Consider the following 12,900-nt stretch of genomic DNA (forward strand, 5'->3'; position numbering starts at 1 on the left):
CAGGAATTTAAATCTTCCTTTTGGTGCAAGGAAATGAATATTTATGGCCTTCTGATTTAAGAGGTTTCAAAAGAGAGTTTGTGATGTAACAAATGTAAACAGCCCCCCCAGCCCCCCAACAACTAGTTGGACCTGATTTGCATACTGAAACCAGTAATTCTAAATAGAAGTTGAGAGGGTGAAAGTGATGAAAAGACCTATCCCTCTGGAGACCACAGTTACTGTCTTGAATGTAGCCAGCACAATGGTTTTGCATTCCAGCTTCTGAATAAAAAATGGTTTTAGTCTTGTCTGTGGTCATTCATTAAACCCAAAAGCATCAAAGCTTTAGCTTTAAATAGTTAGGTTATTTGTCTAAGCACGTGTTTTCTGCAAAACAGACCAGTTTTCCTGGTGTGATAAATGCTTGAGCCTGAAAATGGGGGTTGGAGGAAATCTGTGTTTGAGTGAGAAAGTAAGAGCACCTACAACTGCTTTTCATTGGATTTGGGTACAAAGTAAAGGCATTATCCACTGCCTGAGAAACTTTTACTCTCTTTCATTCTACAGCTGCCCTCTGTGTCATTTCCAGCTGTGAGTGATACCAGTCTCCTCCCTCTTCACCTTCCTGTTTAACCCTCCCTGGCCATCTTAAGCTTTCCCTCACCCTCACCATTGCAACATGAAAAGAGGGATATAAAATAGTTAAAGGGAGATAGAATAGGAAAGAAGACGTGAAGATGGAAGAGATGAAGAGAATTAGCACATCCAATGAGTAATTGATTTATTGCACAGGAAATTAGCTTGTTTGTGCTGTTTATAAGCACTTACACTACATTTTTCTAATTCCAGGCTTCAGCGTGAGGAGGAAGAAGCATATGCCAGTAGTCAGAGCACCCAGGGGGCACAGTCACTGACCTTCTCAAAGTTTGAAGAGAAGAAAACCAATGAGAAGACACGAAAGGTCACTACTGTGAAGAAGTTCTTCACTGCTTCTTCCAGAGCAGGAGCTAAGAAGGGTAACTTTCTCCTTTGCTTTTAACAGTTCTGTACAACGTGTTAAGAAGTGTTATTGATAGATGTGTTTTATTACAAGGAAGGGTAATTTTTTGTGACTTGCCTTTACAAAGTTGGAATAATGATGCTGCTGGAGAGCAATTGCTATAGGTGAAATCCTACTGAAACAGAAAATAATGAGCTTTTGGTGGTGCCAAACAATCTTAAATACAACAGTGCACTGCTAAACCTGTGGCTGTGGTTGTGTTGTGGGATACATGCAGTCCTGGTGGTGCTCTGCCACTGCACTGCATGGTGCACATTCTTGCTAGATTCCTGAGCCCACCACATGTGATACTGTGGTTCAGGCCTTGAAGAGCAGGAACTCTTCCTGCAGAGAGCAGGAGAGAAGGTACTGGCTGTCAGACACCTCCAGCAAGCTGCTGTGTCCAGGAGTGATAGAAATGCTGATATGAAATACCAGGGGATGCTGTCACGATGGATCACTTCAGCAGCTGGAACAGCGAAGCTGGAATGTGTAAGCAGGATGCCTTTAAAGGACAAAGAATATGAAAGAAGGTGCTTATGCACTTGTGGGTTGTGAGTATCACGTTTGTGGTTGGTTAATTCTGCAGTGTGAGGTGCAAGTGAGGATGGTGAATGGCACTGGTGCCTTTGCACAGCACTAGCTGACATGGGCAGGAAGCAGAAGACCTCCTAAACTCTGGAGGAGATGCTCCAGAAGAAGAAAAAGCAACTTGGGTGTGTCTGAGCCTCACAGGCAATGCCTTTCCTTAGTAAGAAATGTTAAACATGTCTGCGTTTCGTCTTAGAATTGGTCTTGGTGCATGGGCAGCAGCTGTGTATTAAAGACTTTATTTTACATTCATTCTTCTCACTTTCCATCTTCTCTTTTTTTTGTCCCCTTCACCACCTTTCCTGACATGCTCCTGCTCTTGGTGTCCTACTGCTTTTGCCTTTATTTCAGTGGCTCAAGAGAAAGTCGCTAAGCAAGGACAGCCCGGGAGGGAGCGAAATGCTGATAACATTCTCAGGGATTTGAAGGAGATTTTTACTCCCTCCTGGGAACTGGCTTCCCCTTCTGAAGGTAATGCAGCACAGCTTGAGCAAGCTGTCTGCTTGGCTGTAGTGAGCTTACTTCTTAGTTGGGCTTTGCAAGATACAAACTAGGGTTGTGCCAGTTGTAGCTGCTAAAAAATCAAGTCCAGCATTTGAGGTGAACTTGAATCTCTAAGCCCATTCTTTGCTTTTTGGCAGGGAGAATGTAGGAACAAAGCTGAAGCTTCTTTGAGCTCTGCCTTGGTGTGACACATGAAGGATTATGCAGTGTGTGTCCCCCCAGAAAAATATTTTGTGCTGCTTCATATTTTTCTCAAAAAAGAATTCCAGGTTGCCATTATAAATGTGCTTCTAAATTGAAACTGGTTCCATTTAATGGTTCACACTGAAAGAACTTTTTCATTCTCAAAACATCTCCATGTTGGTTGTTTTAACTGCAAAGACAGTTTCACATCAAGAGCAAACACCCTGGTTTCATTTAAACCACAAGGGCACCTGAGCCCTTGATGCAAACAGCTCTTGTCAGTGTTATTTGCAGTTCTGATGTGTTCTGCTGACTGAAAACATTTGAACATGTAGCATTCATTTGCAAATTATGTGCAGATGATGAATGGGTGTGTGGAGAAGGGCTAAGGACAACACCTATTTTGATATTCTTGGCCTCAGACCCATGACCATGGCACAACCATAGTGACCCCCTGGAGTGCTGGTGTTCTGCTGTGACAACTAGCAGTTTTGTGGAGTGCCTTGAGAAAGATCTTAGTATAAATAGTGTTTATTCTTTGTAAAGGTGATCCTTTCTTTTCATTTCAGCCTGTCACCTCCACTAGGTTCTCTTCTTCAGATGGAATTTTTCTGTCATCAGCTTCTTTTTAGTTATACTTAATTCCTTCAGAGCACACGAGGCAGCTGAAAATACTTTGCTGCTGAAAGTACATTTGTTCTTGCAGCCCTTGGTAATCAGTGCATTTTGTACAGATTAATCTTCCTGAAATCAGGATTTCATCACAGAGATTAATGAAGTTTCAACGTTTCTCAGTGACTACATGTAGTTCTTCCTATGACTCATTGAAGAGACAGTTCATTCTAACATTCAGGTTTTTAGTGCCTACATGACCAGTCACCTGATAACATCCCTCTAGTATCTAAAATAAAATAAATAAATGTTGAGATTTAAAACATCACACTAATATTCCTTAAGATCAAATAGCAGGATGAGGTTTATTGTGTTTATTCAGTGAACTTAATTTTGACATAAGTAAAAAAATCTTCAGCTGTTCCTTAAAATTAAGTCAGTAATTAATTGTGGGAAAAAAATCTTAGATTCTAGCCTTTCAGAAGTGTGCTGTGCTTGCTTGGGTTGTTATTTAAATCTATGTTCCCTCCTTACTGATTATGTAATATTAAATGTGACAAATTTAGATCAACATGTAGTCATGGTTGCAATCCAGCTGGAGCACTGCTTGCTGCTGTCCAGGCTTTCCACTTGGAGCCTTGGGGATGAAGAAAATTGGAGGAAACCACTCTGGAAAAACTGTTCTTGTGTCACTAGGAAGGAGATTGATTTGCACTCTCTACCTTGATTGCTACAGGTGGAACTTAAAGATTTTTAAAACCTTTTCTGTTCTTATAACTTAAATAGCATAAATGTTCCAATGTTCCCTGACCAAGTTGTTGCCCAGAGAAGGTTGTGCTGAGGTGCAGGGGTCATAACCAGTCCTGTGCTTGGGCAGGTGGTCAGTGTTAGTGACTGGATCCTGCAGGTTGCTCTCAAAAAGCAAAACCACCCCAACCCTGGTAAGCGACCTCAAGTCCAAACTAAACTCACCAACTTCAATATGCTAATCCCAGTTACCTCCTTTTCTTTTGGAGTTCTGCATGGATGCTTACTGAAACAAGGCCTGGTTTTATGTGGTGCATGTTAGTATTTTCAGACTGAAAGATATGTTTGTGTCACATTTATCATGGATGTTTTCATGTTTTCTGTCTCTCTGCTGCTTGCTTTTCATCATGTTCATTTCCATCACCTCTGTTCAATCCTTCATTTTGAGCAGTGTTGGCTGGCAAGCTGAAAGGTGGGTGAACTAAACGTGGTAGTGAAGCTGTTGGATCAGTGCAGTTAACTTGCAAGGTGCACCTTGGAAAAGCAGAGGGGGGTGTGTTTGTGTTTGTGTGTGTGTGTAGGGACCCCCCCACAGACAGGGCAGCTCTGACCTTGCAGGCAGTGCTGGCTGCAGCCTGAGCTCTGCCTCCCCCTGGGCTCTTCCCTCACCAGCTGTGGAGCTTCTGCTCCTGCTGTAACACATGTGGCCAAGGTCTCATTTACCCTCATTATTTACCCTCATTATTTACCCAGGGTGGCCCAGGGGAGGTGGCTGCCTTGGCACCAGCCTCCTGCTCCCCTGTCTTGGCTGCTCCTGTCCCATGCAGGAGGGCAGCTTGGGGAACTGACCCAGCTGGGAAAGAACCCCCTAAGAAACCCTGATTTCTGCCTGGGGCTGCCCCAAACTGCCTCTCCCTGAGCTGGCTCCTGGGCCAGTTGAGTCAATACTTGTGTTGGTGCAAGGAGCAGGAGTGTAAAGGTGAGGGAGAATGGAAAAGGGACCAATCCATCATCCTTAACTGCTGCAGAATCCCAGCTGGAAGCTGTGACCTTACCTGGAGATTTCTTACCTGGCAGTGAAAAGGTCAGAAACCAAAAACCAAACCTGATTTGCTAAGAGGCCATTGGTGTAAGTGGGTGTAAATGGCTACAAATGTGTCCCTGCAGTGGAAGGTTTCCTAGAGCTCTGTTTAATAACATCCAGCATTTCACTGATAAACCTTGAGAAATAAATGCTTATTCATCTGTATGGATGAAGAAAAAACACCCTGAAGCCTTAATGCACATGAAATACTTGCTGAATGAATCCATCAGTGTGAAATACCTAACCTGGTGTGCCCAAACTTTGGCAGCAGAGATCCAAGAAGCCAAGGCTCCCAGCCCTTCCATCAACAGGCAGGCCAGCATCGAGACAGACCGGGTGTCCAAGGACTTCATTGAGTTTCTCAAGACATACCATAAACATGGACAAGACATCTATAAGCAGTGTAAACTATTTTTGGACACAATGAATCATAAAAGAGTAAGTTCTGTGTGCCTTTTACACAAGCAAAATGGGGAAAGTGGGGAGAGAGGGGGAGAAAATGCTTCTCTTTATCCAGCAGTTTAGTTTTGTACATCTTGTGTCCGGGGGTGTTCAGCTGGTGTGCTCAGGCAGGGCCCACCTGGTGGCAGGCTTCAGTTCTGAGGGTGTTCCTGCCTGCTGTGGTGTGTGACTCAGGAAACCCCCAAACCCCAGTATCTTTCCTTTGCATCCTGAATAAATTACTTCAGAAAGATAAAACGTCTGTTGAACAAACGATTTTCCGGATAAATATGACATGTGGAAATGATGTGACATCATGAGTTTTTAGCTGTCTTAAGTCTGAGAAGTTACATAGATAGCATAGTATCAACCCACAGCTTTTCTCTGGGGAAGGGGAACTTGGCTGTGCTTTTTTATTAATAGGGAATAATAAAAATACTCTCCATATAGAAATGTAATGTTCCAGATATACTAGGGTGCCTGTAGTGCCACCTATGGTTGAAATGAGTCAATAATCAGCACAACACTGTTTTTTCTTCTTCCCATTCTTTTCCTATTTAATATGGAGTTCCTCAAATGGTATTGAACTGGAACTTAAAGGGAGTTGTGATGGAATCCAATACCATTTGAGGAACTCCATATTAAACTGGAACTTAAAGGGAGTTGTGATGGAATCTTCCATGCCCTCCACCTCAAAACCATCTTGAAGTACTTTTCCTTTTAGAACCGATTGATTCTGAGCACAGAGTTTGTGAAGATAATGCACTGAAGCTGCTCTCATTTCCTAGGTCCTGGGTAGTTTGTGCCAGTCAAAAAGAAAACAGTAGGCTTAAGCTGCCTGAGATGCAGTGTTGCCATCAGAGCTGAGACTTGGTGTTCAGGGCACTGTCTAGTTTTTGGCCTTAGAGAATTCAGAAAGTAAATCATTATTTTATTTTTTTTTTTAATGTGTGGCTCATGTTGCCATTTAATAGTGAAAAGTGACTTGGCCAGTAGAGTTAATTTTAACCCTTCAAGCCCCCATTATGTTCTTCAGGAGCTCAGCTCATTCTCAAGAGACAATGTTGTTCCACAGATAATACTGTGAATATACTTCATAGTAACTTTACCACTGGAAGTGTTTGCTGTCCAGGTGTTCATTCCAGTACATGATTTATGTTCCTGGGGTTTTTGTGATACTGTACATCATGTTTTTAAAAGTTGCAGAAGCAAAATGGGGAACTTTGTGCTTTATGGCCTGCATTGTTTACCCAGGGGTACTCAAGGGTGTCTTGGGGGGAATGACATTGCACCTTCCAAGTCCATTGCCAACCAGTATCTCTTCAGCAAGTAGCAGTAAGTCTGCCACACATCAGAGAGCCAGAATGCCCTGGTTCCTCATAGCTTTGAATTTAATTTAGCCAACATAAACCCCTCTGAGGATACATTTGCATTCTCAGACTGTTACTGCACCAAAACCAAACCAGCTGAGGCCCTGCTGCCCCACACATGCCCACTGAGGCAGTTTTCTGTTACAGGACTTGACTATTGAGGAGCAGTCTGAATGTGCCCAGGACTTCTATCAAAATGTAGCAGAGAAGTTACAGACCCGTTGGAAAGGTACCGTGTTCCCCTTCCTCTCCCTGCTGCTCAGAAAGGGGTGTTTGCAGGGTGAAGCCCCTTGCATTCTCAGGCAAAACAAAGCCTTCCCAGCCAGCTTTCAGAGATGCTGTTTACAGATGCTGGGGCTGCAGTAGGAGCTCCCCCAGCAGCACCAGTTCTGTGAAGTTTTGAAGTCTAAATTGTTTGGTTTCATAGAATCATAGAATCCCAGGGGTTGGAAGGGCCCTCGAAAGATCATCTAGTCCCACCCCCCTGCCAGAGCAGGGTCACCCAGAGCACATCACACAGGAACGTGGCCAGGGGGGTTTGAATGTCTCCAGAGAAGGAGACTCCACAACCTCCCTGGGCAGCCTGGCCCAGGGCTCTGTCACTCTCACAGGAAAAAAATGTTTTTGGATATTCACCTTGAACCTCCTGTGCTCCAATTTGCACCCATTACCCCTTGCCCTATCACTGGTCATCACAGAGAAAAGCCTAACTCCATCTCCCTGACACTCACCCCTTACATATTTGTAAACATTGATGAGGTCACAGTTATTTGTTTGTTATTGCTTTTAACTCAATTAAATGTGGCTGAATTACTTTTGCTTCGCTTTAAATTCAAAACTCTTTGTTTCAAACTGAGGTTGAATGTGAAGCCTCAACCTAATGAACAGGCTGTGAGTGACATCACACTGTGATGCACCAGGAGCTGGTGAGAGGGGAGTGTTTCTGTGTCTGTGGTGTTTCAGTGGCACAGCTGAAACATACCCAAGGATTTTTTTTCTTTAGACATAAACAGGAGCAGAGGACTTGGAAGACCTCACTGGATTGTATTTTTGAGGAATATTTTTATAAGTTACTGGCATCTGTTCCTAGTTTGTGTCTTGAATTAGCTAAATTAATGTGCTTCATGGCTTCCTTTGCCATGTGACTGGTGTTCTCTGCATTTGTGCTGCTGCTGTGAGGAGTGGAAATAATCCAGGTACATCCATTTATTGACTCAAGTCATAGTACTGGTTTGGTGAGATGACCAAGATGTATAAAATCAGATATATAAAAATAGACACAAAAAAACAGATATAAAAAAAATAGATTATATATAAAGAGCCACAGAATACTTGATTTACTGTATTGGGGGTGGGCTTTGTACCTTTCAGTGTCCCCTGAGAAAGTGGAGAAAGCAATGGATCAGATTGAAAAATACATCATGACTCGACAGTATAAATATGTCTTTTGCCCTGAAACAACTGATGATGAGAAGAAAGATCTTGCTGTGCAGAAGAGAATCAGGTAAGTCTCTGAAAGGAAAATAGCTGAGTAACCCACAGTCCTGTGAATGGGCTCTGACTCAAGCCTGTTGAAAATCTCCTGTAGTGCATGCAAAAATGTCAAGCTTTTTAACCAGAAAGAGTTAAAAACACTTAAAAGAAACAGGAGGAATGACAAGAAAAAATCATGAAAACTACTGTCCTAAGAAGGCTCCTGGTGTGATTTTGTAAAGTTACAGCAAAAAAAAAAGCCCAGAAAATACTTTTTCTGGAAATAAATGACTGCAGTGGAATAAACTGGCTCATTACTGGCCTGGTGCCTCATTCCCACAAAGCACTCCTTGTGCAGGGAGTTAAGAGGCAGCTGGTTACAAACACCTGAATGTTACTGGCACAGAAGGGTTCAACATTTTTTCTTCTCCTAGGGCCTTGCACTGGGTAACTCCCCAGATGCTGTGTGTTCCTGTCAATGAAGAAATTCCAGAAGTCTCTGATCTGGTTGTAAAAGCAATTACAGGTTTGTGAGCCATGCATTTTACATTTACAACTTTGAATTTCAGATCTCTTGTTCACAGAGATGATTTTCTGCAGCAGAGGGTCCAGGCTTTTAGGTTTGCAGTGATCTTTGTGGCTTTGGGCTGTGAGGCAGGAGGAGTTTTTCTGGCACAGGAGAGTTCAGGCTTACCTGGTCTATTTGAAATGCTTGGACTAAACCAAGAGAAGGTTGCTACACAGATAATTCAATGGAACAGCAAGCACCACAGATTAAAATGATGCCATTTTAGTATTGCCCAGTAAGTGCCACAGTCATCCAGGTGTCTGAGAGGGCTTCAGTGACTGGAACTGTTTTATCTTGCAGATATTATTGAAATGGATTCCAAGCGTGTCCCTCGTGACAAATTAGCATGCATCACCAAGTGCAGCAAGCACATATTTAATGCTATTAAAATCACAAAAAATGAACCAGCCTCTGCTGATGATTTTCTTCCAACTCTGATCTACATTGTCCTGAAGGGAAACCCCCCCCGCCTGCAGTCCAACATCCAGTACATCACTCGCTTCTGTAACCCCAGCAGGTTAATGACAGGAGAAGATGGCTACTATTTTACCAACCTGGTGAGTTCAGGAATGCTGCTGGGGTTTGTATTGGGGTGTAGGAATTTCCAGACAAGCAGAGCATGGCATAGAAGGAAGGTTGAAACTGCTCTTCAACAGTGGTTGAGGTTAGAGCACAGCAAGTTCTGCTGTGTCTCCTCTCTCTTCCTTCTCTGCTTTCCAAACCAGTTCAGTGCTTTGCTTTCCTTATAATATTTGTTTATATTAGAAGGAATTATGATGAATGTAGTTTCTCTGCATTTCATCATAAAGCAGTTCTCAAAAGTAGGTAGTTGAATTAAATACTTGGGATGTTAGAAATTCCTTTCAGTAGGAGGAGCATCTGCAAGGTAAGGTGAGCACCTGAGATTCCCCCTTCAGAAGATGAATGGACAGCTTAGCAAACATCTACACATCAGATTATTAACTCTTAATATAGTGTTCTTGTTCAGCTGTCACTTCTTTCTGGTCTCTCACCCCCAAAATGCAGTGGCCCTGGGGTTTGTAATGGATGTCACCCAGTCAGTCCAGTCCAGGTGAAATTGTGTCTTTCTGTGTTGTTCTCTGAGTTTTTTACTATTTCAGACTTTGGGGAGAGGAGGGAGGCATGAAAACTGTGCTGTATTAACCTGGGAAAGCTCCTGAGGGGCCACCTGTCCAGGCATGGCATAAAATAACCTTGCAGGATCAAAAAGGCAGAACACCTGAGCTCAAATCTGCAGCTCCCAGTGATGCTTCATCTCTGTTGTGTTTGCAGTGCTGTGCTGTGGCCTTCATTGAGAAGCTGGATGCTCAGTCTCTGAACCTGAGCCAAGAAGACTTTGATCGGTTCATGACGGGTCAGACCTCGCCCAAGAAGCAAGAAGCTGAGAGTTTCTCCCCTGATGTGTGCCTGGGGGTGAAGCAAATGTACAAAAACTTAGACCTCCTGTCTCAGCTGAATGAGAGACAGGAAAGAATTGTCAGTGAAGCCAAGAAGCTTGAGAAAGACCTCATAGATTGGACTGATGGGATTACAAAGGAAGTCCAAGATATTGTTGAGAAATACCCGTTAGAAATAAAGCCAAAAGGTCAAGCCTTGGCAGCCATTGACTCTGAAAATGTGGAGAATGACAAGCTGCCCCCACCACTGCAGCCTCAGGTTTATGCAGGATAATTATCAGTGTTAACTTTGGAAAGCATCACTATCCTCACCTAGTGCTGTCTGCTACTTGGGAAGGGAAATAAATTTAAGGCTAAAATAAAAATCAGATGAGCTTGAATCAGTACATTTTTAAAGGTACTTTTTTTTTTTTTTGTTAAGTGTAATGAATTGTATTTATTTTAGTCAAGTAGATTTCTATTAGGCTTTTGTGGGTTTTTTGAACTGAATTTAAATTTTCTACACAAACTGGTATAATTTTTAAGCAACACTAGTTCATAGACATCTTTCCTGAAAGCTGCATTCTAGGCATGCACTTGTTTTTAATGATTAGTTTAACTTAAAGAATTGCAGTTCCAGCAGACATCTGAGAGGTCCCAGTGCTAGTCTGAAGTTATTCTGTAGCTGTAAAGATGAAATATATATTGTAAAATATGTAATATTGTAAATAGATTTAAAATCTAATGTCTCAACTCTGCATGACCTCTTATGTATGGGTGGGAGTGACAGAAGAGGGTCCATCTGAGCACCTCACAGTTACTCTCTTTGCAGCCTGAGGGCAAACAAGCTGCTGGGGTCTCAGTGAGCAAGATGGTCTCACTGGGGAGTTGCAGTCAGAGAGAATATTGTCATGACTGGAGAACCTGACACTCATCTCCATCTGGTCTGTGAAAAAAAAAAGAAGAAAAGTGCTATTTAAAAAGTGACATTTCTTCATGTCGAGGTTCTCTGCTGTCTCAGTAGCCCTGGTGGCCTCCAATGGTGCAGCAAGTGCTGGCAGTGATACCTGTGAGGGGAATGTGGAGCCAAGGTTCAGGAAGGAAGGATTTTTACTGAAGTGGTCACAGTGTGGAGCAAACAGGTGGGGAGGGGCTGGTGCAGGAGCTGCACCAGGACTGACTTGCTTTTCTGGCATTGCCTGGTCATTTCCATCAGTGCTTTAGGTCTTTATAGCTTTCTTTGACAATCTTGGTAGATAAGTGAGTTCATAGAATTAGAGGCTGCTTTTTATAAGCATGAGCCATTGCTCTGAGCAGAAAAGTGCACTTTATTTTCATGAACCATGAGTCTTCTGATCTTTAGGGACTCCCTTCAGCAAGGGGAGTTGCCTTCCTAAGGTGTTGAACATCAAGGTAGATGTGGCTTCATGTCACTCCAAGTCTAATTGGTGCATTTCAAGTCAAGAATAATTACTAATTCCCCAAAAAGTAACCTCTTGCAATGGAACTTTGTTTATGCCTGTGAAACATTTTATATAAAATTTTAAATATCTTCCAGTGAATCCAGTCTGCCATGAGGTGTTTGTGTACCTGAGATCTCTCACATAAAGCTCATGAGCTGGAACTGCTCTTGAGCAATGTTGAATTCTTACCACCAAGGAGGAAGGTACCTGCCTTTCTAGGATGTTCCACTGCTTTAAAAACACTGCTACTTTCAATTTGCACTGCAATAATTTCAGACCACAACTGTGATTTGTCCCCTGTCAGCTGTATTTAGCCTCTCAACTCTGCATTCCTGGTGGGGAGGAGCAGTTCCCAAAGCTCCCCTGCTGAGGAGGGGCCATGAGCTCATGGGATGATGACAAGAAATGAGATTATTTAGCCTATCCATGTGTCACTGCACCCAGATGGCTTAGGATCTGACCAGTGCTTGCAGTCAATAACACTGCAGAGGCTTTATTTTCTTTACAAACACTAGGTGCTAATTCTGATGCCCAGGGACACAGGTTTCCTGAGGAATGTGAGGAGAAAAAAAGAAAAGCAAACTTCTAGCTCTTGTGTAAATGGCCACGTTTAAATAAAAGTGTGTACATGGTGTCCTTGTGGAGAGTTCCTGAAGATCTCTGGGTTGTGTTAAGCTGTTAATGATTAATGTGGGTGCAATTGTGGCTGCTTCTCCATTCTCTGTGTTTTGTGAGACACATTCTTAGCCATTCAAGTGCATTTTTAGGTAACAATGTCTTTTTCTTTGCAGAAAGATCATTGTAGTGATTAAGTACTTAAGAAGGACTTGCTGGTGTTTGTGACTAAGTGTCTTATTTATACACCAACTTGTTATCCAGCCATTTCAGTGGGAGTGTTTCCAGCAAACACATCTCAGTCCCAGTGAGGCAGGTAAGATGGGTGGATGTTGGGGCCCCATCCCAAGCAGGGGGTGCCTTGTTCCCAGCTCTGGAGGAACAGCAGTGCTGGGAGCACCTCCCAGGAACTTGCACTTCACTGTCTGAGTGACTGGGCTGCTTTGAGACCTTGGCAATATTTTATTAGGCAAATGACCTGTCTGCAGGTAAAACAGAGGTGGTTTTGTCTTGCTTGAGGGTAAAGTAGTTCAGTTGCCCAAGGAACAGCTGCAGAAGATCCTTCCAGTGTTTACAGTCCAGCCTCGGGGAACCATCCTGGTGCTGCTGTGTCAGCTCCAAGCTGAGGGAGCCTCTGGTGGGCAGAGCAGCACGTGGACTTGGTGCTGGGCAGCAGGGCAGGGTGGCCACACTCTGGTCCCACAGGCAAGGGTGGGAGGAGGTACAGAGAGAGCTCAGTGAGCCAGGAAACCCGTGAGCAAAGTATTGTGACCCAGAGAGTTTAATGCAAATAGTGTCTTAAAGTGAAGTGGAGCACAGGCAGCTCTGTCC

The 12,900-nt window shown here is 43.2% G+C and overlaps 1 protein-coding gene across 4 annotated transcripts in view; it reads left to right on the forward strand.

Annotated features, from left to right (window-relative positions):
• RABGEF1 (RAB guanine nucleotide exchange factor (GEF) 1) overlaps window positions 1-10,566 on the forward strand; it is a 10,970-nt gene extending 404 nt beyond the window's left edge. The window contains exons 2-10 of one of the 4 annotated variants that reach the window (XM_009993287.1): window positions 832-998; window positions 1,964-2,083; window positions 4,110-4,130; window positions 5,014-5,180; window positions 6,701-6,782; window positions 7,925-8,057; window positions 8,461-8,552; window positions 8,895-9,151; window positions 9,888-10,566. In XM_009993287.1, the coding sequence (XP_009991589.1) occupies window positions 832-998; window positions 1,964-2,083; window positions 4,110-4,130; window positions 5,014-5,180; window positions 6,701-6,782; window positions 7,925-8,057; window positions 8,461-8,552; window positions 8,895-9,151; window positions 9,888-10,286 (1,438 nt within the window). In that variant the 3' untranslated portion in view covers window positions 10,287-10,566. Of the gene's footprint in view, window positions 1-831; window positions 999-1,963; window positions 2,084-4,109; window positions 4,131-5,010; window positions 5,181-6,700; window positions 6,783-7,924; window positions 8,058-8,460; window positions 8,553-8,894; window positions 9,152-9,887 lie in introns of all 4 variants that reach the window. The other 3 variants (XM_009993288.1, XM_009993289.1, XM_009993290.1) reach the window with 3 other exon arrangements.
• Window positions 10,567-12,900: the final 2,334 nt, after the last annotated feature.

This window comes from Chaetura pelagica, unplaced genomic scaffold, assembly GCF_000747805.2.
Source record: "Chaetura pelagica isolate M959 unplaced genomic scaffold, ChaPel_1.0 scaffold193, whole genome shotgun sequence".
NCBI classification, from domain to species: domain Eukaryota; kingdom Metazoa; phylum Chordata; class Aves; order Apodiformes; family Apodidae; genus Chaetura; species Chaetura pelagica.